Genomic DNA, 27904 nt, shown 5'->3' on the forward strand with positions numbered 1-27904 from the left:
AAAGAAAGGTATCACATTAATTAATAAATTGAAAAAAATTGTAATTGCAACATCAAATACGATGAGATTCACCTTGTTAAAAACACATAACTAGCTATACAAACATTTACCTAAAATGTAATGAACAGATTTATTGGAAAGATGGCATCTATGAAACAAGTTGTTTAGCTAAGCTAATTATGCCCCCCTTCGAAGAAGAGGGGGTATATTGCTTTGCTCATGTTGGTCTGTCGGTCGGTCGGTCGGTCCGTCCACCAGGTGGTTTCCGGATGATAACTCAAGAACGCTTGGGCCTAGGATCATGAAACTTCATAAGTACATTGATCATGACTTGCAGATGACCCCTATTGATTTTGAGGTCACTAGGTCAAAGGTCAAGGTCATGGTGACCCGAAATAGTAAAATGGTTTCCGGATGATAACTCAAGAACGCATACGCCTAGGATCATGAAACTTCATGGGTAGATTGATCATGACTCACAGATAACCCCTATTTATTTTCAGGTCACTAGGTCAAAGGTCAAGGTCATGGTGACCCGAAATAGTAAAATGGTTTCCGGATGATAACTCAAGAACGCATACGCCTAGGATCATGCAACTTCATGGGTAGATTGATCATAACTCGCAGATGACCCCTATTGATTTTGAAGTCACTAGGTCAAAGGTCAAGGTCATGGTGACCCGAAATAGTAAAATGGTTTCCGGATGATAACTCAAGAATGCATACGCCTAGGATCATGAAACTTCATAGGTAGATTGATCATGACTCGCAAATGACCCCTATTGATTTTCAGGTCACTAGGTAAAAGGTCAAGGTCACGGTGACCTGAAATAGTAAAATGATTTTCGGATGATAACTCAAGAACGCATATGCCTACGATCATGAAACTTCATAGGTAGATAGATCATGACTCGCGCAGATGACCCCTATTGATTTTGAGGTCACAAGGTCAAAGGTTAAGGTCACGGTGACCCGAAATAGTAAAATGGTTTTCGGATGATAACTCAAGAATGCATACGCCTAGGATCATGAAACTTCATATATACATTGATCATGACTCGCAGATGACCCCTATTGATTTTCAGGTCACTTGGTCAAAGGTCAAGGTCACAGTGACAAAAAACGCATTCAAACAATGGCTGCCACTACAACGGACAGCCCATCATGCATGTTTTACAAACAGCCCTTGTTTAATCATAATTTTATTCCTATCCACGTTTCTAAGGGACTTGTTCACAAATTTTTGAATTATGTCAAATGACATTCAATGTAATTGCTAACAAATATATAATGTATTTAAAAGTCTATTATCTAATTGAAAGAAAAAAAATTGGGAAAAAACCTGCCATAGATGAAATTCAAACCCGTGTCTTCTAGCAGCATAAGGATGCGCTACCACTGGGCCATGCAGACTTTCATGTACTTTCAGACTTTCAGAACAAAAAAATGCTGTTCGATGTGGGCATGATTGCAAATTATTCACTTCAATGATGTTCAAATACTTACAGACTATTTAAATACCGGTAGATAATTTTTCAATTTCAATCCGTGTATAAAACAGTTATGAAAAATATTTATTTCATCTTTGCAATCAATAATCTACAAACAGATCTTTAGTGAATTCTTTTCTACAAATGAAATCAGACAATTATTATTACTGACAAGCTAATCAGAAGAAAAGGTTACATCAGCGTTGTGTTTGCCAACAACGGGAAAAAAACACCATGGGAATGCGAGATATGTTTTTGCTTTCAAGCCACATTGCCTGTTGGCATACTGCCTACAGTCTAAAAACTGTTACTTAGACTTGGGTCAATTCTTTGACAATTGTTGTACAGGTTAGCGCTTTAGGGCAGGGCCATCATGGCCCTCTTATTTTAACAATTTGGTAGAACATGATTATGACAAATTTCTTAATTCTCTTCAGGAACAGTATGTTGACCAAATTTTCTGCCGGACCAACTTCTGTCGTGGGCAAGTTTGTGCAACCCGTAGCTTGCATTTGCAGGAGATTGAATTGAACCGCAAAGTGTCCTTGGAGTTTAGACAGGTAAAGGGGGTGATCTACATATATCTTTAATTGATTTTAACAAAATAGTATGCCAGATTTCTAAAAAAATTATGTTATTGGATTATAAATTTATCATCCATTTATTGTTTAATTATAATAGGTTTTCAGGTTATAAAAAATGCTGCTTGAATTATCTGACAGTCTTTTTGATTGAATAATGGATATTGAAGGAAGAGTCCAATAATTTTTTTTATATAATTTATGAACATCACCTATAAATTTACAAAAACAGATAAATTGTTGATGAATAAGAAACAAGAGTAAAAGCCAAGATGATCTGCTTTAAGATCATAGACCCTTAATTAAATTGCATATATATGTCCATGTTGTATTCCAACTCATTGGTTTACAATATTGTTAAATTCACAATACATGTGTATCTTATTAAGATGTTTTCATGCAAGACAATTATCCTTTCCCAAAAAATTTAAACAGATATAGGATAAAGCTGTTTCATGGAGTATTTAAACATACATTGTATATCATTGTAACAGTGTTTATTTTACTGTGAATCATAGTCAGTTGTTTTGTCTGATATTATAAAATGTTCACATTTAATTATATAAAAAATAGGGATGGCAAACCTAAGCAAATCAGTAAACAGTTAACCTGTTTTGATATTTGAGCGGTTAACCGGTTAACCTACTGTCGTTGTACCACATAAATGAAAAAACAACATCCGAAAAACGTATACATTTATAAACAATAACATGTATATGCAAGTATACTTTGTCTTGTTGATTGTCTTGTAACCTAATACCATTTAATCAATTAAATACTTTTTTTTTTAGCTCACCTGATTGCTCAGGTGAGCTTTTGTGACCGGTCTATGTCCGTCTGTCCGTCCTTCCGTCCGTTAACATTTGTTCGTAAACACTCTAGAGGCCACATTTATTGTTCGATCTTCATGAAACTTGGTCAGAAGCTTCGTCCCAAAGAAATCTCGGTCAAGTTCGAAACTGGGTCGCGCTGGGTCAAAAACTAGGTCACTAGGTCAAAAAAAAAGAAAAACTTGTAAACACTGTAGAAGTCACATTTCATGCCCAATCTTCATGTAACTTTGTCAAAATGTTTGTCTTTATGATATGTTGGTTGAGTTCAAAAGTGGTTCCTCTCTGTTGAAAAACATGGCCGCCAGTGGGCGGGGCAGTTTTCCTTATTTAGCTATAGAGAAACCTTGTAAACAATCTTGAAGTCACAATTTTGGCCCAGTCATCATGAAAGTTAATCAAAACATTGGTTTTATTGATATGTGGGACGAGTTTGAAAATGGTCCAGATCTTTGAAAAAACATGGCTGCCAGTGGGCGGGGCATTTTTCTCTATATGTATATAGTGAAAACATGTGAACACTAGAAGTCACATTTTTTGCCCAATTTTCATGAAATTTGGTCAGAACATTTGTTTCCTTGATACAAGAGTTGAGTTGTAAAATGGTTCCGGTCAGTTGAATTACATGGCTGCGGGGGGGTGGGGGGGGCAGTTTTCTTATATTGATATATTAAAAAAAAGCTTGTGAACCCTCTAGAAGTCACATTTTTGCCCAATCATCATAAAACTTGGTGAATATATTTGTTTTATATATATCTCAGATAAGTTTGCAAATGGTCCCGATGGGTCAATAAACATGGCTGCCAGGGGGGTGGGGCAGTTTTCCTTATGTGACTATATAGAGAGAAACATTGTGATCGAACACTATAGAAGTTACATTTTTTGCCTAATCATCGTGAAACTTAGTCAAAACATTGGTTTTATTAGTTTCTTAGACAAGTTGGAAAATGGCTCAGATCGGTGAAACACACTTTTTAGCTCACCGGATTGCTCAGGTGACGTTTTAGGATTGGTCTTTGTCGGCTGTCCGTCTGTCCACATTTGGTTTGTAAACACTCTAGCGTTCACATTTCTCAAGAATTCTTTATCAAAGTTGCTGAAAGATCTCAGTCAAGTTTGATGATGAGCAAAATCACATAATTAATGCCATTGTTATTGCCCTTAGATTGTCCAAATTTTCATTATATTGTACAAAATCCTTGTAGGCAAAGTTTGATGTTTGTTAAGGGGGACAACTCAAAATATAGGTCACCATTTCAAATCTTACAAAAACAAAAACACTCCCTACGCCAGAGTTTTGGTTCAATAATGATGAAACTTGACCAGGATGTTTGTCTAGTCAATATCTAGGTCAAGTTTGACATTAGGTAAAGATTGAATGAACAGACTCCTCTCAGGTGAGCGAACTAGGGCCATCTTGGCCCTCTTGTTTACAAATTTTGTTGGTCCTTTACATTGGGAATTCAAATTCTAAATTTAATATAATACATTCTGAATATAATACTTAGTCTTTTCTGAAAGTCATTTCCGACATTTTTACATGCTTGTCCGCGAACTGTGATATTTCTTTGTTGTAATATTACTTGCATGTCATTTACACATAATTTTTGTTCTACACCTTGATCAATAAAAGCTAGTACAGAATTAGAATAATGTTGTGTTTTTAGCTCACCTGAGCACAATGTGCTCATGGTGAGCTTTTGTGATCGCCTTTTGTCTGTCGTGCGTCATCAACATTTTGCCTTGTGAACACTCTAGAGGCCACATTTATTGTCTGATCTTCATGAAATTTGGTCAGAACATTTGTCCTATTGAAACCTCAACTGAGTTTGAAACTGGGTCATGCTGGGTCAAAAACTAGGTCACTAGGTCAAAAAAAGAAAAACCTTGTGAACACTGTAGACATTTGGCAAATTGTTTGTCTAAATGATATGTTGGTTGAGTTCAAAAATGGTTCTGGTCCATTGAAAAACATGGCCGCAAGGGGGCGGGGCAGTTTTCCTTATATGGCTATAGAGAAACCTTGTGAACACTCTAGAAGTCACAATTTGTGCCCAATCATCATGAAACTTGGTAAAAACATTGGTTGCATTGATATCTCGGACGAGTTTGAAAATGGTCCAGATCAGTGAAAAAACATGGCCCCCAGGGGGCGGGGCAGTTTTCCTTATATGGCTATATTAAAACCTTGTTAACACTCTAGAGGCAACATTTATCGTCCAATCTTCATGAAGATTGGTCTGTATGATATCTTGGATGAGTTCAAAAATGGTTATGTTTGCTTGAAAAACATGGCTGCCAAGGGGGGGGGGGTATTTTTCCTTATATGGCTATAGTAAAACCTTGTGAACACTCTAGAGGCCACATTTCTTGTCCAAACTTCATTAAATTTGGTCAGAAGATTGGTCTCAATAAAGTCTTTGATGAGTTTGAAAATGGTCACGTTTGCTTGAAAAACATGGCTGCCAAGGGGCGGGGCATTTTCCTTATATGGCTATATATGGCTATAGTAAAATCTTGTTAACACTCTAGAGGCCACATTTATTGTCCGATTTTCATGAATCTTGGTCAGAAGATTCATCCTAATAATATCTTGGACAAGTTAAAAAATGATGCCGGTTGGTTGCAAAAACATGGCCACCAGGGGGCGTGGCATTTTTCCTTATATGGCTATAGTAAAACCTTGTTAACAGGCCAGATTTATTTTCCGATCTTCATGAAACATGGTCTGAAGATTTGTCCTTATGATATCTTGGATGAGTTTGAAAATGGTTTCAGTTGCTTAAAAAACATGGTGAACAGGGGGCGGGGCATTTTTCCTAATATGGCTATATATCATGCTTTTGTAAAACTTTAACACTCTAAAGGCCACATTTATTGTCCGATCATCATGAAACTTGGTCAGATGATTTGTCCCAATGATATCTTGGATGAGTTTGAAAATGGTTCCGGTTGGTGGAAAAACATGGCCGCCAAGGGGGCGTGGCATTTTTCCTTATATAGCTATAGCTAAACCTTGTTAACACTTTAGAAGCCGTATTTATTGTACGATCATCATGAAACTTAGTCAGAAGTTTGTCCAAATTATATTTTGGACAAGTTCGAAAATGGTTCCAGTTGCTTAAAAAACATTGCCACCAGTGGGCAGGGCATTTTTCCTTATATGGACTTATAAATCTTCATGAAACTTTGTCAGTATATTTGTTTGAATGATATCTTGGATGTGTATGAAAATGGTTCTGGTCTGTTGAAAAATTTGGCTGCCAGGGTGTTCACTAGTCATGAAAGTTGGTAAGAACATTTTGTTCTAATGACATCTTGGGCTGCACAGAACAGGTCAGTTCCTTTGAATCTCAGGTGAGCAACTTTGGGCCTGTCAGGCCCTCTTGTTATTAACACTCATTATCCTTTAAGAATTACGTGCATGAACAGTTTTCTGATTAAGAACAATTGTCAATTAGCGTAAATAAATTTTGCAATGGGCATAGTGATTTCAAAACCTCTGATGTTAAGGCCTGTTTATACTCAATGTCTTTATTAGGGCGTTTAAGTTTGCAATAGTTGTAAAAACACAAAAACTGTTGTAGTCAACACAATGGAACACTAGAATGTATAGTGCTAAACAAACACACTGCAGAGTAGGTGCTAATTGCTCGTGTGCATGCGCATTAATCCGCTGCACCCCGATGGTCTAATCGCTTTTGATCCACAGGGGGGCATCACAGGGTGTAATTGCCGATAATTTGCGATAAGATAAGCGGATTAGCCAATACAGTGAAATGAAGTAAAACAAAACTAACAATTTGAGCATTTATTAGGCTCAACCAAAAAGTGCGTTTTCTGCAAGAGTAACCGAATATTAATTTAGTAACCAGTTAACCTCCTTAAGAAACGGATAACCGGTTAACCGTTACCATCCCTAATAAAAAACAATTTTAATAATTTTGATAAACTGTGCTTGTAATCTGAACAAAGCCATATTTTACATAACAAATATATGTGACTGGTGGTTAAAATATTATATAATTAAATGTTAACATTGTATTTTTTGCTATGCAATAAAAAAAAGAATATAATTGGGCCGTGCTCTTTGAAAAGGGAACTTAAAACATGTAAGTAAGTGACGTGCCAGATTAGCCTTGGCAATTTTGACAGGCTTGTCAGGGATAACACTTTTTGCTTTTGTGATATTTTTGTTTCAAGAAAGTCTCTTCCTAGGAAAAATGGAGTTCAGACGGGAAGTGTTGTCCCTGATGGAGTTCAGACGGGAAGTGTCGTCCCTGATAAGCATATGCAAACTTGGCAGGCTAATCTGGGACGACCCTTAACGCACTTAAATTAAACTCCCTTTCACAGAGCACGGCTCGATTGCATTGTACATGGTTTTCAGATGCAAATGGCCACGCATCCCAACATGGCTAAGTTTATAGGAGCAGTAATCAGACCTGGTGCCAATATGATTCTCATGGAATACTGCCCCCGTGGGAGCCTTCAGGTGGGATATTGTCCTCTGCAAAGTTGTCTTGACAGATCATTGTGTCACTATATCTTTGAAAAAAATATTATTTGTGAACCATGTAAAATTTTGCTGTCTGTATACATATATGATTTTGTTGTCTGTAGTCTTTTACCCTTCACCACTTAGATACGTATTTTAATGTATTTGTAGCCCCTTTCAAAAATTAAATTTAATTAAAGACCTTTCTTACTAGATTCAAGTTTTAAAGACTTCATTTCCAACCCTTAGATACTGATGAGCAGCAAACAGCATAAAACCTGAACAGTCTGCGAGTTACTTGCAGGCTGCTCTGGTTTTATGCTGGTTGCAAAAGCCATTTTTGCTTTGCTTCTTATCGGGGAAAGGGTTACAAATAGTGGATGAGTAGTTTTGATGTTTGTTTTCAGGATATGATTCAGAACGAGTCCATAGAACTAGACTGGGACTTCAGATATTCCCTCATACATGATATCATACAGGTATAACCTGATTCTTCATTACACAGTTTTACTATTTGGGGTGCACTTTGTGAAAAAGGCGTTTCATGCATGTTTCTAAAGTGTGATCCCAGATAAGCCTGTGCAGTCCGCACAGGCTTATCAAGGACGATACTTCCCGCTTTAATGATATTTTTTCATTTATAAAGGTCTCTTCGCAAAAAAAGTTAAGGCGGAGAAAGTCGTACCTGATTAGCCTGTGCGGACGTATTGCACAGGCGTATCTGGGACGACACTTTACGCACATGCATAAAACCCCTTTTCACAGAGCAGGGCTCATATCTCTTAGAATTGATTGATTTTATAAGCCTGAAGTACATGTTAAACGCAGTTGTTACTCTGCATCATTTCATTAAATAAGTGTAATTTTGTTACATATGCTGTTTCTTTTAAACCTCTGTCCATGTTTATTTCTTGTCTATTTTATTAAAGAGCGCTGTATGTTATAAATTAGGCTTGAAAACAAAAAGCTTTTTAAAAAAAAAAAAAAATACTCCGATAAACCCATAGCTTTTTGATTTCATATTTACCCCCCCCCCCCCCCCCCCCCCCCCCCCCTCTGGCTCCAGGGTATGGTCTACCTACACAACAGCGCCATCAAGGTTCATGGGCACCTCAGCAGCTCCAACTGCGTCATTGACAGTCGCTTCTCCCTGAAGATCACAGACTATGGACCCCTGTCCATCCTTGATGCAGACAGGCAGATGGCCTTTCAGAGCCAACGGGCAGCTTCTGGCACCATCAACCATCGAAGTGAGAAATAACACACCAAACTGTGTTTACAGTTTCCTGCTCAGATGCAAAGTGAAAATAGCTATATGCAGCCTGCCAGTAGCTCGCAGTTTATTCATGTTTTATCGCGTTTGCTGCTTATCAGTATCTTTGTGTTAGAATTGAAGTTTAAAACTTTAATCTAGTAAAAACGGACTTAAATTAATTTTGATGTTTGAAGAAACTTAAAACGCTTCATAATGTGTATCAAAGCAGTATTGTGTTTAGTCATCTCCCCAGCTCCCAGCTGCTGTTTAAGGGTTTTTTAACATTCATTTCAAATCATGAGTTTTATCATAAAATAGAGTAACCACACCCCACCTATTTTAAATGATTCATTTATCCATTATTTAAAAAAAAAACAGGTTTAAAAATAACATGCAAACAAACTTTTGGGCATCACAACAATAACCTTTCACACTCAGAAGCAAAGTGAAAATGTCTATGTGCAAACAGCATTAAACCAGAACAGCCTGCGAGTTTTATGCTGTTTGCTGCTCATCAGTATATAAGGGTTGAAAATGAAGCCTTTTAAACTTGAATCTAGTAAAAAAATGTTTTTAATCAAATTTCTTAGGAACTACATTTGTATAAATATACGTATCTAAGTGGTATAGGGTTAAATTATTTATTTTGCATTACTGACCTCTTTGCTTGATTCTCCCAGAGATGCTATGGATAGCCCCGGAGCACCTGTCCGACGACCTGCTTCAGAACGGGAGTTCCCAGCCTGGAGACGTGTACTCTTTCGCCATAATTCTTCACGAGGTCATCATGCGCTGCGGTCCATTCGAGACCTACGAAATGGAATTGGAAGGTAAGGCTAAATGGATATATGAACATCATCGTATTAATTTCATGTATTCTTTCAGACATTTTTATGCTCCCTCAAAATTTTTGGGGGGAGCATAAAGTCACCACTTCGTCTGTCCGTGTGTGTGTCCCTCTGTCCGTGCACAATTCTTGTCCGGGCTATATCTCAGCAATAAATGACCGGAATTCAATTAAACTTTATGGGAAGCTTCACTACCAAGAGAAAATGTGCATATTATCAGCCAGTTCTGGTCGGATGATTTTTCACAGAGTTATGGCCCTTTGAAATTTTCTATAAACTGTACATATAGTGCAATTCTTGTCCCCCCAACTACTAGACCAGGGTTTGCACAGGGCTTGAAAAGTGCTTGAAAATGAGTCCTAGGCTTAAAAAGCCCTTGAACAAAGGTTGGCCTTGAAAAAGTGCTTGAAAAGTGCTTATTTCATGTAAAAAAAGCCTTGAAAATGTTTATTTCTGCTCAAAATTACTTTTATCATTGCTTTAATTATTAACTTAAATCGTTCTTAAGGGAAATATTATGAAAATTTATCATAAATTCCTTCGCGCAAAAAGTTGAGTACAAAATATAAGCTTCGTACACTATTGAGTACGAAATGTTATGTGTACACGTCACAGATTATGTGTACTACGTCAGAGGTTCTTCGTTGTGATCAATTTTCGCGAGTGAAAACGCAGCGATGGGGAAGTGTCGTATCAAACCAGGGTGGTTAACTGAATATTCCTGGGTACAGAAAACAAATGACATTCGAAAAGCACATTGCCGATTCTGTATGAAGACCATTGATGTCGGGGGGGGATGGGGGAAAGCGCTTTGAAAAGACACAAAAAAGGGGAAACCCACACAGAAAACATGAAATTGAGAATCAATGTGTTTGTTTGTAATAACTTTAAAAAGTAAATACATATGTGAGACTCATTGAGTTAAGGATGGATATTACAAACATGTATTTGTATGTAATTAAATAACATGTATGAGTTAATATGGAATAAGTTTATTGTGTTTGAGCAAATAAATGACATTTACTGTGTTAATCTGGCTTGAAAATGCATTTTTTAAAGGAAACTAACGTACTGTTCTTGGCCTTGAAAATGAAAATTTGGCCTTGAAAAGTCCTTGAAAAGTGCTTGAATGTAGGTTTGCGATTTCTGTTTGAACCATGTAGACGTTTCCTTTTATCTGAACATATAGTGCAATATTGTGACAAAAAAGCTTTGGGGAGCATCACCCGTCTCCGACGGTTTCTTGTTGTGTTCTGTAATTGTGTATTTCATTAGTTAAAAGTGTGGTTGGCTACGCGGTCGGACAGTTGTTTCAATTAAAATATTGGAGAATAAGTTATGTTGATAGAAGTTCTACAAAGACCTTGCTTGATATTCCTCACTGGTTATGTGGTCACTCTTATGAAGTGGGGCAAAAATTGGTTTGTTCTCAATGACATCAGAGTGAATATAGCTCATATTGAAATTGATCTGTATACATACATGTAGATTAGATACCTTATGTTGAGGTAAGGCAACCATTACATAATCTAGAAATGAGCCCTGCTCTGTGAAAAGGGGGTTTAATGCATGTGCCGCGTAAAGTGTCATCCCAGATTAGCCTTTGCAGTCCACACAGGCTTATCAGGGACGACACTTTCCGCCTAAACTTGATTTTTGCTAAGAAGAGATTACTTGAAATGAAAAATATATTAAAAGCGAAAAGTGCCATCCCTGATTAGTCTGTGGACTGTACAGGCTAATCTGGGACGAAACTTTGCACACATGCATTAAACCCCCTTTTAACAGAGCACGACCAAAATATATTTTCTGCAGTGATAAATAACTACAAAATTAATTAACCTTTTGTTATGAAACTTCATACTTGCATTGAGACTGCTGAACATTGCATATAGGATAATGTGTTCAAGATAACCATTCCTCAAAACAGAAAATATCTAAATTGAATAAGGGTTTCTTCCTAAAAAAATGTAAAACAAATTAAGCATTTCAAAAAGTTGCTTTTGTGGAATTTGAACATGTCAGCTCACTTAACACATAACCCCATAAGAAGCAAAGTTAAAATGGCTTTTGCAACAAGCATAAAACCAGAACAGCCTGCGAGTAACTCACAGTCTGTTCAGGTTTTATGATGTTTGCTGTTCATCAGTAACTAAAGATTGGAAAAGAAGCTTTTAAAACTTGAATTTAAGAAGAAAGGTATTTAATTAAATTTAAATTTAATTAAATGTTACTTTCTAAAGTACTATAAATGCATCAAAATACGTTTCTAAGTGGTTAAGGGTTAATCAACTCATTAGAGTATGAACTGCTTTAGGGGAGCTAGTGTGTTCATGTCCAGCATGTCATGTGTCCGGGGGTGTAAACCTTCAGCTTGTTATCACTTCAGGGGCCCCATATTGCATCTTGACAATTTCTAGGCAAAATCAAAAAGCTTAAAATGTGAATTTAATTTTTACATTACGCATTCTATTTATATTATTCTTATGAGCCCTTAATTTTCCTAGTAGTTACTTGACCTTAAATTAAATACTATTTTTTCCATAAATTTGTAGTGAGAAATACTATTGGGGTAAATATTACTTTTTATAATGTTATTATTTATAAAAAACAACGTTGTAGGCTCTTTTAGTTCTATATTCAAAGGCTCTTTCAGTTCTATATTCAAAGGCTCTTTCAGTTCTATATTCAAAGGCTCTTTCAGTTCTATATTCAAAGGCTCTTTCAGTTCTATATTCAAAGGCTCTTTCAGTTCTATATTCAAAGGCTCTTTCAGTTCTATATTCAAATGAAGCACTTATATGGTTAAGACTTCAGCAGAATGTTTATCCATTTCCCATCCTACATTGTAATGCTAACTTAAAGGACATGTATAGTAATCACATTATTAGTCCTACATGGGTCAGTCTGTTGAGCATCTTCTGCCCTTAAGTTCATTTTCTTGTATTAAGCATAAGTCAGTTTGAACTGAAGTTATTTAAATAAAACTTTGTACATTGATAGAGATCATTAGAGATGAAGTACAAGAAGTACAATTTTCTGTTTTTATATTTACAGATTGAGGGCTCCTGATGAGCTTTATATAAATTTATAAATATGAAAGGGATTTATTCAAAACTTTGTAAATTGATGCAATGAGAGAAAGTGCAGGACAAAATAACTATAAATCTCTCTCAAGTATTGTTTATTTATTGCTCTTTGCTTATTGTTATTATGCAGAACATGACTACATACATATTATTGTCTTTTCAAAGAATAGCTAGAAGAAAATGGTATGGATTAAAATGAAAATTATATACAAGGTCAATGATAAAGGGCTTTGGGATGAAGCTGAGTTAAAGTTCTACAACTCAACTCAATATTGTGCAGAGTTATTTTCCTTGTTATTTACATGAGTACCTTTATTCCATTACAATTGAAAATAATGTAGATAAAACATCCTGCAAACAACATTGTGCATTTGTGCCCCATGCAAGATTCAGAGAATATTGTGCATAAGTGGTGAGGGCAAGAGTTCTTTATTCCATTTTCAGTGTTTTTGGATTTATTGCCCTCCATTTTACTTTTCCCTCCATTTTACTTGTGCTCAGCTGTTGGTAATTTCATTTGTTCTTTGTTAAATGGAATTTCAGAAATTAAATTTCATTTAAACAAATATTTCTTTCCAGCAGAATTATTTTGCTCACTAAAGTATGGTTGCTTTTTCTGTTCTCGTTCACACTCTCGTCCTGCTATGAATGACTCCATGTTTTAGAGGTGCTACGTCAGCTGAAGACCCGTAAGCCCCACCTGATGCGTCCAGATCTCGGTACAGAGGAGACGTGTCAGAAGGACCTGCGAGAAATAGCAACCAGCTGCTGGAACGATGACCCATTAGTCCGCCCCTCCTTCAATGATGTTGAGGAAATTTATAGGAGGATTCGAAGGTTTGATAATAGTAAATTTTATGATTTTATGTTTTACTGGTCTAATTTTAGCTCATCTGAGCACAATGTGCTAATGGTGAGCTTTTGTGGTCACTATATCAGGCTTTCCAGCGTTCTTAGTATTTCCTAGTTTTCCTAGTTTTTGTCCCCTACGGGTTTCACCGGAATGGAATTATGGTTTGCGCTTTGTCTCTCTGTCTGTCTGTTTGTCAGTCTGTCAGTCTTTCAGTCAGTCACACTTTTCTAAGTTCTTAATATTTTTTCATGAAACTTGAAACATGGATAGATGGCTATATGGACATTATGCACGTCATTTCACTTTGTTCCTATGTCAAATATTCTGGTTGCTATGGCAACAAATAGACTAGAAATACTGCTGCAAATGGTGGTTTTCTGGATCCTGCGATAACTTTAAAAGTCTTTATATTGTTTCATGAAACTTGAAACATGAATAGATGGCAATATGGACATTATGCACGTCATTTCATTTTGTTCCTACGTCAAAAATTCTGGTTGCTATGGCAACAAATAAAAAAATCTGACAATGGTGGAGCCGGTAGGGGACTATATTGCTTGGAAATAGTCTTGTTTAAATGTGCTCCTAGTTTTTCCTGGTTTTGTAAAAAAACTCCTAGTATTCCTAGTTTTTCACTAATTGGGCACTTTTTGGGATAAGGTAAAACTGTCCTTTAATGTGTTTTAGAGATTTTGTTTCAAAATAGGACCTTTAGGATGTTGAGCTGACAATATTTGGTAGTCTTTGTGGGGTCTGGTGTTATTAGTCACATAGTCTAGCCTTCATAGGTGATACCTGAAAGTTGGACTGAGCTCTGTGATGACTACAAATGAAAACTTATGGCTATATTCTGAACTGTTCCTCCACGTAATCCAACCTCAGTTAAATCTGATCAGTATGATTATACACATGATTTTATCTAACGGTCCTCTCCTTCACTCACATTGGTAGTTTTAGTTATTTCAAAGTGTGGGCAATCTGAAAAATACGCTGTTTTGCGGATTTGGAACCACAACTATTACAGATAGATATATGTTAAAATCACTTTAATGAATATGATAATAGTTCATGTTCATATAAAAAAATCGGTAATATAAACATTTGAAGCCATTTATATTGTTTGATTTTAATTACATAAATCAAAGTTGAAGCTGCGTTTAATCATATTTACCCAACATAATTTTAACAGTGTTTAATCAATGTTATAAAGCCAGCACATAACCTCTAACCTGTAATGAATATACATTTGTTAGTCAAATAGTTGAATCACATCACATATTTACATTTAAAAAGGATTTTTTGTATATGCTTATGGTGTGATGTAAGTTCGGGTCTATGGCTTTTTAGTTTGTGATGTGGTTTCGTAAGTGTTTAGAAAATTTATTATTTGCGAAATAGAAGATAGAATGCTTATATTAAGAAAGCAAGTATTAATAGCATACCATAGTTTTATTGTATTGCAGACCGTGCACATATCGAGACCACACACTAAAGACTTTGAATCTACAACTCCAATAATGATGAAACATGTACTACTAGTAATAATGTCAATGTTTCTGATAAAGTCGCGCTTCAAATATGCTTCCCATTCCCTTGTTATATTCTAAAGCATTTGCCTTTTTTTTTTTTTTTTATCAAGTTGTATACATACAGAATAAAAAAAAACAACCTATAGAATCACTGAAATATACAAAATATTTTTGTCAACACAAGCAGTCACGAAACAAATGGTGTTATTATAACATAGCATTAACATTTGTCACATACCATATTGAAAAAAGCCATTAATGAAATTGTGTCCATATTAAAATATTTTATTGTAAGATATAACTAGTATATATGATAAAAAAGGTGTTTGTTTCCACTTTAATCGCAAAAAAATAAGGGAAGTAAGGTCAGCATATTTTTGTTTGTTTTCCATTGAACCTTTTTCCTTTAAAACAAGCAACTGAATAATGCACCAACGATAATCATAGACAGAAATCTTCACAATTTCTATGCAACACCCTTTCTTACAATGTAAAGTTGGACATAAGAAAATGCCCCAAAACAAACAATTTTTTGTTACAAAGTCGATTCAATATAGCAAAGCAAATTTTAGGGTCGCAACAAAAATAGGGTCGCTCGTGTTATTCAAAACAAACATTTTTTCACACCTATGAATATGTTATTTACATATAATTAGTTGAGGTCGAGGTGGAGGTTGAGTGACGTTCTAGAATATAGCCATTAGTCAACTTAACAGTCCTGTTGTATGAAATGTGTACAGTTACTGTGGTAATCAGGTAGGAAAAAGTCGAAAAAGGTAATACACTTCTTAGTTGTTACTCCTAGTTTTTGTTTCAACCTTCCTACATTTTCCTAGTTTTTTCCTAGTTTTTTGTAAATAATTTGCCTAGTTTTCTCTTAGTTTTTTCAAAGGTGCTGCTGGAAAGCCTGCTATTTGTCAATTGTCTGTCATTTATCATGCAGTGTGGATATTTACCATGTTCATACTCTTGAAGTCACATGGTTTGTCCAAGCTTTATAAAACTTTCTTAGAACTTAATGTTTTAATGATATCTGAGCCAAGTTCAAAAAAGGTTCCAGTCTGTTGAAAACATGGGAGTTTTCCACATATTGCTATGTGAAACATTATGCACAAACTACAAGTCACATTTTTTTGTCCAATCCTCATGAAAATTCTCAGCACGATTGTTGATATCTGACTGCCACGTTTGAAAATGGTTCGAATTTGGTATATAATATGGCAGCCACAGTGCGGGGCAGTTTTCTTGATAAAGCTTTAGTGAAACCTCTAGCAATTTGCCTGTTTTGCTTATAATCATCCTTAAACTCACTGGACACATTTGTATGCCCCCATGGAGTAAGAGGCATTAAGCATTGCAATTTTAAGTTTGGTCTGCATTTTCAATTTTCTCTTTAACTACTTGGTAGATCGTGCTCAAAGTGTCACAGTTTAATGACCTTTATTAGTAGATTTAGGCAGCATTATTGGCCCTTTGTCTGTATTTCGACGTTAGAGTATAGGGTCCCAAAAGAATTAAGTTTTTAACTCTTCTTATCTACTGGCTGGATCTTGCTAAAATTTCACTGTTAAATGACTGTAATGTATTAATGCTCGTAAAGAAAGGAATTTGGGGTGCAAAGAGTTTTGGCACAATAATTTCCCTTTTGTCTGTTTTTCAACTTAAGTATTAAACCAATATTATTCATCAGACTAACTGTTTTTAATGATGTCTTGTTTGAGAAAGGCAATAGTTCTGATTGGTTGAGAAATATTGCAACCTTTAAAACACCCTTGAAGTCAGTCATGTTTAGTCCAATTGTCAGGAAACTTGCTTAGATCATTTATTGTACTGATATCTCGCCAAAGGTCTAAAATGGTTATTGGAAACAGCTCAAAAGCTGCTAGAACAAATCAGTTTCTTAGGATCTCCAGTGAGCTTTTGGTTATCTTGTTCTATTAAAAAAGATTATTAAAAAATCTCAACTTACGATATTTTTCATAAAAATCTAGTCATGATGTGTGTTTCATACATGTATCCTTATTTTGCACTGCATCACAGGGGAAAAACATTAAACATCATGGACAACCTCCTCCAGCGCATGTCTGACTATGCGGACAACTTGGAGCAACTTGCAGCCGAGCGCACCAAGGCATACCTTGAGGAGAAACAGAAAGTGGAGGAGCTGCTTCATAGAATGCTTCCACCGTGAGTTTTGAATCTGATTTGTTCACCAAAATAAGAACAATGTTTTAGGACAATAGGGCTTAGTGCATGTGCATGCAATGTCTTCACAGATAAGCCTGTGCAGTTTATAAGAGACTTCTTTTTAACAAACAATGCCACAAAATAAGAAAGTGTCATTCTTAATAGCCTGTGTATATAGCATAGGCTAATCTGGAATGACCTTTTACAAACACATGCATTTACCCATTCCCACTTAGCAAAGTAAAGAGAAAATGTCTATGTGCATCCAGCATAAAACCAGCCTGCGAGTAACTTGCAGTCTGTTCAGGTTTTATGCTGTTTGCTTCTCATCAGTATCTAAGGTTTGGATATTAAGCCTTACAAACTTGAATTTAGTAAAAAAGGTCAAATTAAAGTTAACTTTCATAGGGACTACAAATGCATAAAAATACTTACTAGTATCTAAGTGGTCAAGTGTTAAAAATGTATCTAAGCGGTAAATGGTTAAATACATTTCTCAGTGGTAAAGAGTTAAATATGTATCTAAGTGGTAAAGGGTTGAATACGTATCTACAACATGTATGTGGTAAAGGGTTAAATATGTATTTATGTGGTAAAGGGTTAAATATGTATCTAAGTGGTAAAGGGGTAAATATGTATCTAAGTGGTTAAGGGTTAAATATGTGTCTAAGTGGTAAAGGGGTAAATATGTATCTTAAGTGGTAATGGGTTAAATACGTATCTAAGTGGTAAAGGGTTAAATACCTATCTAAGTGGTTAAGGGTTAAATACCTATCTAAGTGGTTAAGGGTTAAATACCTATCTAAGTGGTTAAGGGTTAAATACCTATCTAAGTGGTTAAGGGTTAAATACCTATCTAAGTGGTAAAGGGTTAAATACCTATCTAAGTGGTTAAGGGTTAAATACCTATCTAAGTGGTTAAGGGTTAAATACCTATCTAAGTGGTAAAGGGGTAAATACCTATCTAAGTGGTTAAGGGTTAAATACCTATCTAAGTGGTTAAGGGTTAAATACCTATCTAAGTGGTTAAGGGTTAAATACCTATCTAAGTGGTTAAGGGGTAAATGAGTATTTAAGTGTCTAAGGGTTAAATACGTATCTAAGTGGTTAAGGGTTAAATATGTATCTAAGTGGTAAAGGGGTAAATATGTATCTAAGTGGTAAAGGGGTAAATACTGTATGTATGTAAGTGGTAAAGGGTTACAGGCTGTCAAGTGACCTTTTTTCAAAAAGTAGGAAAAAATAGGAACTACTTTTGCAAGAAAAGTAGGAAAAAAGTAGGAAAAAGTAGGAACTTTTCCCTCAAAAGTAGGAATACATAATACTTATTTTTTAGACACAGGTCCAGGAAACATAGCTTGAAACAGAGCAGGAGTGCCATCACATGTTCTGTATGGATACCCACTTGAAGCTACCTTAAGGGCCCAGAAGATTTCAGCCTTTTGTACCTGTTCCTTGTGTGATGGATGTACTTGAATACAGATAGATTTATCCCCACAACCCTGAGAGCTGCTTGGCTTTTGGGCACTTCCAAAAAAACGCTTTTGTGAATTATCATGCATGTATTTCATGTTTTCCTTGTGTTTTTATCCATCTGCATGACTTATAAGTTGATTAGCACCAGAATTACTACAAAATGGACTTCATTCAGACAGTACAATATCTTGCGAACTCATTGCCGGTATCTCTCTTGCACCATGATCCCAGTGTTTTTCCACTGTTGTCCAACTTCTCCATCCATGAAGGGTTAAGCTTTGTTTTCCCGCTAGGAATTTTAGCACTTATAGTGTATCTATGATAATTAAGTTTCAAGCAAAGCTACCCTGATAAAGAAGTATACATGTAATTAGATGCTGTTCATTTTGGTGTATCATCAAATAAGTGGTTAGAGGTCTTCTGTGTATCGATATAAAAATGGTAATTATATTGTGCATGTTATATCCTTAAGCAGAAGACCAAATTTATTTAGTGATACACAAACTTGTTGTACAAGATTAATACTAGTATATAAAGCAGTGTAAATGCTTTGCTACAGCTACATTGTGAAACCTTTAAATTGACAATAGGGTGCAGTTATAATGACTTAAGTTACATTCAAAATGACTGGTCATTGCAGAGCAGATTATGCAACTGGAGATAGGACCTTATCACCTGACATCTTTTATGACAGCATTGATTGGGCAATGAAACAGTTGCACTGCATTGTTTATTCCAGTTTCAAATAATGGCTTTTACATTATTGATGACTTTGCGGGAGTGTAATAATGCTGTTTAATAATTTTAATACTTCGCTTTAACACCTTGAAGTTACCTCACTAGCAATGGCATCATTAGACAAGAATTGTGTTTGTCCGAAACACAATGCCCACTATTGCGCAGCTTTAAAATAAAAGTTCAATATATCATTTGGCAGGTTTAGAAATTATCTCCCTTTTAAAGCTTATTACTTCCCTTGGATTGTATTTTTTAACTTTTGACCTTGAAGGATGACCTTCACCTTTCAGCACTCAAAATGTGCAGCTTCATGAGATACACATGCATGCCAAATATCAAGTTGCTATCTTCAATATTGCAAAAGTTATGGCCCATATTAAAGTTTTCGGACGGACACACACACACAGACAGACAGACAAACGGACTGACAGTACAACTGCAATATGCCACCCTACCGGGAGCATAAAAATGTATCAGGGCATTTAGGCTCTGTGCATGTATCTTTAATTACTAAACATGATGTACCTATGATATCAATAGAACATCATATCCGTTGTCATGTAATACAGAATTTATTACATTATATTTGGAAATGATGAAAACTCGGCAAAGCATCAGTTTTATCTTTTTTCCAATAACTTGTGTAATAAATTCCATATTACATAACCACTCATACAATACATGTATCTCTATATCTCTACATTCCAAACAGCAATATCATGTAAACATGCATAAGGTTTGGGCAAATTGTTGTCAATGGAAACAAAATAAAACTGGAATAAACAATGGGTTCCCTCAGCTCTTGCATCACTGGGAACTGTGTAAGGCAGTGAAGTCTGCAGTGTACAAATGCTAAGGAAGTAAACAAGGCACTATTGTTACTTCAAAAAAAAACTTGTCAATAATTTTTAAAGTTACACAAGAAATAAATATTTATGCTCCTGAAGAGGTGCTAGCAGACAGTCAGCATGGGTTGTCAGGTCTCATCTAGATGAATGCACATTAACAGGGATACAGTCATGCCATAGATTAATTCATCCTGCAAGTTTACTAAATTAACTCTTTAAAAAAAAAAATTCTCCATTGAAAATGAAAAAGTAGGAATAGTAGGAAGATTTGGTAAAAAAATAGGAAAAAGTAGGATCCTGATGAAAAAGTAGGAAATAGTAGGAAAAAGTAGGAAAAAGTATGACCGCTTGACAGCCTGGGGTTAAAGAGAGGGACCTTGGTCTAGTGGTAGGATGCTGGTCTAGGAATCGGAAGCGCCTGGTTCAATTCCAGCTCAGACCACAGAATTTTCCTGAGCAAAAAATTAATCTCACGCTTGCTCCTCTCCAACCAGGAGTATGGGGGGGGGGGGGGGGGGGGGGGGGGGTATTCATAAGGGCCCAAACATAATACACATAATACTGAAAACCAAATCAAAAGTACTGGACCCTGTGACAGCTGCTGGTTGGTTATATATATTCAATATAGCTTTGATGTAGCTTGGGTTTGTAAAATAATGTATACGCTTTTTATATAGACATTGCTGCACAACACATTCCCAATATTGTCTCAGGAAAGTGTGGTACAATCAGTTGTCAAAGACAAAATTTCAAATATTGTAACGGCATATAATTTATTCAGTTGCAATATGATTGTTGTACTCAACCTATGTGAAAGATGGACCTCGAACAATTCTGATGCAATCTGCTCAGGTCAGATAATATTTCGGACCTAGTGTCCGATAATTTCACTTAAAATAAAAAAGGATTTTAACAGTCATACTAGTGATGTTACAAACTCCAAGGCAAATTCTTATAAACATTCAGTGGTATCCACAAATTAAGGCTCCTGTTAAAAACATTCATAGGAGGAACATCAAGGTATAAAGCAAATGTAGCGCGAGCCGCCGACTACCTGAGGCCGCCACCGAGCGCTATGTGCGCGGCCTCACAATGATGATGTGCCTTCCGAAACCCTCGGAAGGCCGATTACAAATAACAATAAATAAAAACTAATTTTTCTCAGGCTACCTGCCTTATGATTGGAAAATGAAGAGTAATTGAGTCGCCTTAAATATATACAATGCGACCAAAAGAGGGGAATCGATGCCTTCGACCGATTTCCTGAGGTCGCCACCGAGCGCTATGTGCGCGGCCTCACAATGCCGATGTTCCTTCCACGAATCCTCCGGCTTCCGTGAAGCTACATGTCACCGCCTCCGTGAGGCTACTGGCTTCCGCGAAGACACTGGCTCACGTCACCCCAAGGCCTTAGGTGAAGCTTCCGTCACTGCCTTGTACGACGTCCGTAGATTCCAACCATCTGAAGACCCTCTCCAAGAAACAGGAACTCTGCAGCCCAGGCAGCACCGTTTAAAGCTTGAAGCCAACATAAATACCCAACTGCTCCAGAATACTGTTCTTTTAGAGTAACGTCCCTTTTCTTCAGATGTTGATCCGCTCGCATACACCGGAGGACTCCCCCACTTGCCTATTTGCAAGCCTTTTATATACTAGCGAACAGAGTGCCACCTAGCCAACGGAAAGACACGATCCGGAAACTACCGACGCTTCCGAATTCCATCCGCACTCTACGGAGATTACCGATCAGCATTTCTCCTTCACTAACACGGAAACAAGCCGAATATATACGCAGGATTTTACTAGAAACATTCCTTAAATATCAAATACTCTTTAAATGCTTAATACCTTATTTTTAGCCATACAATTAACTTACTTTATGAAGAAAAAGTTACAATTTCATATTGTTTACCTGGCAAATTTAAAACTAAGGGAGGTAATTATACTGTAGCAGTGAAAATACGCAAAGCATCTATTTCGACTACGAATCCTTTCGTTATATTACCCACGCCTCCGATTTGACATGAGTCCCCTCACGATTCCAATATACAAAACTTATACAATCAAACATTAAAACTAATCCAAAAACTGTACACAAACAAACTTCAATAAAAGCTAACTAACACAATGAAAGAGCGAATCTCTTCCTGAGACAATAAATGTATCAACACCAGTTCCAAAAATAAAATTACTCACTACTTAACATGGTTCGTACTAAACCGAAAACACAAAGCCCCCATTATCACATCCAATGATAATGTCACCGAGGCTTGCCATGCCTCCGCTTATCTCTCCAAGACATGCTGACCATCTTTTGAAGCTAATCGATTTGCTTCATTGGCTTATTGGCATCTGTAGCTACCGCAGACACATGGCCGTCGGACTTTGCTCTTTCTGCACGATAAAAGGCTTCGAGTCCACAGAGTGCCTGATGGCATCATTGAGGCTTACTAGTCGGGCCCGTTTGATGCGTAGTCTCATGTCCGCACTTTGAAGAGCATCAAGAAACTGATCTTTGGCCAATGTTTCTTTCAGGTCTGCCGGTGCAGAGGGGTATGCCAGGTTGGTTAACCGTCGAATGTCTTGCCCCAACTCTCCCAAGGTTTCCGATGCTTTTTGTCTGCGATCGCGTAACTCTGCACTCTGTACAGTTCCGTCTGGTTAGGAGGCGCAAAACGTTCTTCTAGGGCTTGCAACAGTGAATCATAATCTCTGGAATTGTGTGCAAGGTTTCCCAATACCCCTTGCGCTTGGCCACGCAACGACACTGCCAAATACAATCCCTTGTCGTTGTAGTCCCATTGATTAATCTCAGCGCACGTCTCAAAGTGCGCTCTATAATCTCGCCACGATGATTGACCATCATATGTAGCTGCCTTCACTGAAGCTGAAGGCTTCAATGAAGTCTTCTTTCTTGTTGTTACATTTTCTCCGGGAATAAATAACTTTGATTGAGGCTTAGGTGTCTCTGTTTCTAGACCAGGAGTAGAGAAGCGAGTCTGGATTTTGTCACGCTCTAATCTATCAAGTTCCTTCTCCAAAGTCAACGTTTCACACTTTTTAACGAGGGCTTCATTTTCCCGCTTCAACCGCTCCATTGCTTCAAGAAGACTTGCGTCACCACCTTGAGCCATTTTGAGGCCTGGGCTTGACAGGTTAGAACTGTCGATAGGTTTCTGTACCCTATCCCACCGCTGCCACCAAATATGTAGCGCGAGCCGCCGACTACCTGAGGCCGCCACCGAGCGCTATGTGCGCGGCCTCACAATGATGATGTGCCTTCCGAAACCCTCGGAAGGCCGATTACAAATAACAATTAATAAAAACTAATTTTTCTCAGGCTACCTGCCTTATGATTGGAAAATGAAGAGTAATTGAGTCGCCTTAAATATATACAATCCGACCAAAAGAGGGGAATCGATGCCTTCGACCGATTTCCTGAGGTCGCCACCGAGCGCTATGTGCGCGGCCTCACAATGCCGATGTTCCTTCCACGAATCCTCCGGCTTCCGTGAAGCTACATGTCACCGCCTCCGTGAGGCTACTGGCTTCCGCGAAGACACTGGCTCACGTCACCCCAAGGCCTTAGGTGAAGCTTCCGTCACTGCCTTGTACGACGTCCGTAGATTCCAACCATCTGAAGACCCTCTCCAAGAAACAGGAACTCTGCAGCCCGGGCAGCACCGTTTAAAGCTTGAAGCCAACGTAAATACCCAACTGCTCCAGAATACTGTTCTTTTAGAGTAACGTCCCTTTTCTTCAGATGTTGATCCGCTCGCATACACCGGAGGACTCCCCCACTTGCCTATTTGCAAGCCTTTTAAATACTAGCGAACAGAGCGCCACCTAGCCAACGGAAAGACACGATCCGGAAACTACCGACGCTTCTGAATTCCATCCGCACTCTACGGAGATTACCGATCAGCATTTCTCCTTCACTAACACGGAAACAAGCCGAATATATACGCAGGATTTTACTAGAAACATTCCTTAAATATCAAATACTCTTTAAATGCTTAATACCTTATTTTTAGCCATACAATTAACTTACTTTATGAAGAACAAGTTACAATTTCATATTGTTTACCTGGCAAATTTAAAACTAAGGGAGGTAATTATACTGTAGCAGTGAAAATACGCAAAGCATCTATTTCGACTACGAATCCTTTCGTTATACAAATATCAATTCGATATGCACGCTAATCACTACTTTCTGATATTTCCGGAAATTTAGCAGCATTTAAAAAGTAAACAGAAGAAATAAAGGGTATAAAATGGCCAAAAATATTAATTACAAAGTTGTACTATATGTCTAAGACATTGTCTATTAAGCACGGGCATTGTGCATGTGTGTTTATCCAACCCAAACTCTTGTTAGATTATGGTATGTTTTCAAATTAATAATGCACAAAACCCAATTTTAACTGTCATGCTTCTTTCCAGGTCAATAGCAAAGCAGCTTCAATCAGGAAGAAAGGTGGAGCCCGAAGCATATGACAGTGTCTCCATTTACTTCTCAGACATAGTGGGTTTCACCACCATATGCGCGCAGAGTAGCCCAATTCAGGTACATATTAGTCTAATTCTGGGAAAATTGTGGTTAATCCATGTGCTGAAGTGTAAGCACAAATAGGACTGTTTAGTCACCACAGGCTAGTCTGGGACAACACTTCGCCAAAATTGGATGTTTGCTAAGAAGAGACTTTCATGAATCAATGAATACCATAAAAACAGAAAGTGTTGTCTTTGATTTATAGCCTGTGCAGACTGCACAGGCTAATTTAGAAAACACTTTTCGCACATGCATTAAGCCACGTTTTTCCAGCCAGAAGGTGGCTCATATCTGAGCACAGACAATAGGGTTTGGCAGGTCTAGAAAGACGACTTAGCACAGACACTAGACCTGTTTACTTCTACGGATTCGCCGTAGTTACTACGGATTATTGGGCTAAACTACGCACTACGGATTTGTACTGAAAAACTATGGATCCATCGATCAAAATGGTCAAATTTCAGTTTTTAATCGTACTTTCGCTTATTTTCAGTCTTAACGGGTAATGTATCAATCATAATCATTTTGGCGCTTGCGTAGTAAAAAAATTGATATTCAAGCCTCCCGGGGAACGAGTGCTGATCGAGCTTGTCGAGTCGTCACCGAACTGACTTGCGTATTGGTTCGCAAATTTAGTCGAATATGTACCATTTTACGTTGCTATCCAGTATACACATCTCTCTTTCTATTGCGGAGAATACTGACAATAGTCGATGTATCAGGATTGAGCACGCCTGTTTTTACACACATCCAAGATGGTGGCAAGCAGACGAGAAATTGCGATTAACGGCGAAAATAATAAATACCATTCAAATTAACAACGGATATCATATGGTCATTAGGGAATAATGTAATGCGTGTGTCAATTCACGCAAAATACTACGTTTGAGATTTGAAAAAATTATTTATCAGAAATCTGCACAGTGAATGTGTGTCACGGAAACAAGTGTTGGAAATTGTCTACTCACAAAGTTAAAGCATTTATTATAATAAGATGAGTATTGTTCGAAAATGAAAAGAGACAAACATGATTTGATTTATATGTTAGTGGATCTGTGTATAATCAGATTTATATGCGTATTCTGCTTTATTATATTTGTTACGCTGTTCAGTTTAATGAAATAGCATTGAACTGAGGTTGTCAAGTGTAAAATATTGAAAGGTAAACCAAAGACCTATAGATTCTATAGGTCTTTGGGTAAACAAATAAAATATATTATTTTAACTCCATTTAATATATCATTTACACAACAAGAACACTAAAGGATGTTTGTCAATATTTGTTTGTTTCCCCCTTATGATATTTAATTTTTAAAAATACAGAATTAAATTAATAGCTATTCTTAAAGAGCTTATGATCAAATGGTTTATTTGAGAATCTATAGATTATTGTAAATTTAATATGCATGTGGATGGATATTTACTAAATATTGTCTTCATTGTAAGAAGACATTGAAGCAGCACTTTATAATATAAAATGCTGTCAAACATGCACTTAAAAACAATTTAAATACTGTTACTTATAATCATACGTATAATGCTGAATGTCTCCCAATTTCATGGTTTATCGCGCTATTTTTTTCCAATTTCGTGGTTTATCGCATGAATTTTCCCAAACCAAATGGCACAGGCTGTAACAATTCAAAGCAAAACAATCACTTAACAGATTTAATTATTAGCAACTAGATTCATCTAATGCTTTATGTACCGTTAAACTGATATGTGACCCAGTCATGGTGTTTTAATGCTCAAAATGATTGAAAAGTTTAAAACTACTGACAACAGTCCAAAACTACTGAGAGATGCCCTCCATACTACTGAGAAGCAATCGGTAGGGTAAACAGGTCTGAGACACTAGGGTTTGGCAGGTCTAGAAATATGACTTAGCACAGACACTAGGGTTTGGCAGGTCTAGAAAGATGACTTAGCACAGACACTAGGGTTTGGCAGGTCTAGAAAGATGACTTAGCACAGACACTAGGGTTTGGCAGGTGTAGAAAGATGACTTAGCACAGACACTAGGGTTTGGCAGGTCTCGAAAGATGACTGAGCACAGACACTAGAGTTTGGCAGGTCTAGAAAGATGACTTAGCACAGACACTAGGGTTTGGCAGGTCTAGAAAGATGACTTAGCACAGACACTAGGGTTTGGCAGGTCTAGAAAGATGACTTAGCACAGACACTAGGGTTTGGCAGGTGTAGAAAGATGATGGTACTTTTGATTTGTCTAGAAATATCATTAAATCCTTTTAAAAACAGTGATTATGGCTTGATTAGCTGCAAAGAAGGATGTCAGATGATCAACCATTGTTAATAAGGGTTTCCATTGGAGACCTTCTTCATTTCGCTTAGGAAACTTTTGCATTCTAGTTCATCTCATTGCCTCTTAAGCCATGTGATATGGGTAAATGGAGGGTATTTTACTCCAAACACAATAGTGGGAGTATGTTTAGCGTTGACTTATGTACATTTCATTCATAACGATTTTTGTACTATGGTTCCATGATGCTGAAGAGTAAATATCTTTGCTTCCATGCAGCTTTCTAATTGTGGAGATTTTAACTTGCTTTTACCAGGTAATACAAATAAGGAAAATAAGTTACCCCAAAGGCTTGGAACATGTTTACCCCAGTTACATTATGTGAATAAATTTGGTAATGGAACATCACAAATACCAAAACTGCGAAGGTTACAGTTTCAAAGAGAAGATATTTCAAGCTTTCACTTTATGGGACACCACATAAAACATGTGATTTAACCCTTTCCCACTCAGAGCCAAAGTGGAGATGGCTATAAAGTGCAAACATCATAAAACCAGAACAGCATGCGAGTTATAACTCGCAGTCTATTCAGGTTTTATGCTGTTTGTTGCTCATCAGTACATAAGGTTGGAAATGAAGCCTTAAAAACTTGAATCTTGTAAAAAAGGTCTTGAATTATATTTATCTAGTGCACAAACAATACGTGAAAGTACATATCTATGTGGTAAAGGGTTAAGCCTTGATTGTATCAAGATGTTTTGTTTGTAGGTGGTTGACCTTCTGAACGACCTCTACACTGCCTTTGACAGTACCATTGATATGTTCAAAGTGTACAAGGTATGTACCTGGAGTCAGTCAACTGTTCATTA

The 27904-nt window shown here is 36.9% G+C and overlaps 1 protein-coding gene across 2 annotated transcripts in view; it reads left to right on the top strand.

The window, feature by feature from the left end:
• The window catches only part of LOC127844182 (atrial natriuretic peptide receptor 1-like), an 87804-nt gene that overhangs the window by 38273 nt on the left and 21627 nt on the right, over positions 1-27904 (top strand). For both annotated transcript variants that reach the window (XM_052374243.1, XM_052374244.1), the window contains 9 exons: positions 1928-2050; positions 7292-7396; positions 7807-7878; positions 8466-8649; positions 9335-9484; positions 13257-13428; positions 17014-17160; positions 24666-24789; positions 27804-27872. In XM_052374243.1, the coding sequence (XP_052230203.1) occupies positions 1928-2050; positions 7292-7396; positions 7807-7878; positions 8466-8649; positions 9335-9484; positions 13257-13428; positions 17014-17160; positions 24666-24789; positions 27804-27872 (1146 nt within the window). The remainder of the gene's footprint in view (positions 1-1927; positions 2051-7291; positions 7397-7806; positions 7879-8465; positions 8650-9334; positions 9485-13256; positions 13429-17013; positions 17161-24665; positions 24790-27803; positions 27873-27904) is intronic.

The sequence above is a fragment of the Dreissena polymorpha genome, chromosome 9 (assembly GCF_020536995.1).
Source record: "Dreissena polymorpha isolate Duluth1 chromosome 9, UMN_Dpol_1.0, whole genome shotgun sequence".
NCBI lineage: Eukaryota > Metazoa > Mollusca > Bivalvia > Myida > Dreissenidae > Dreissena > Dreissena polymorpha.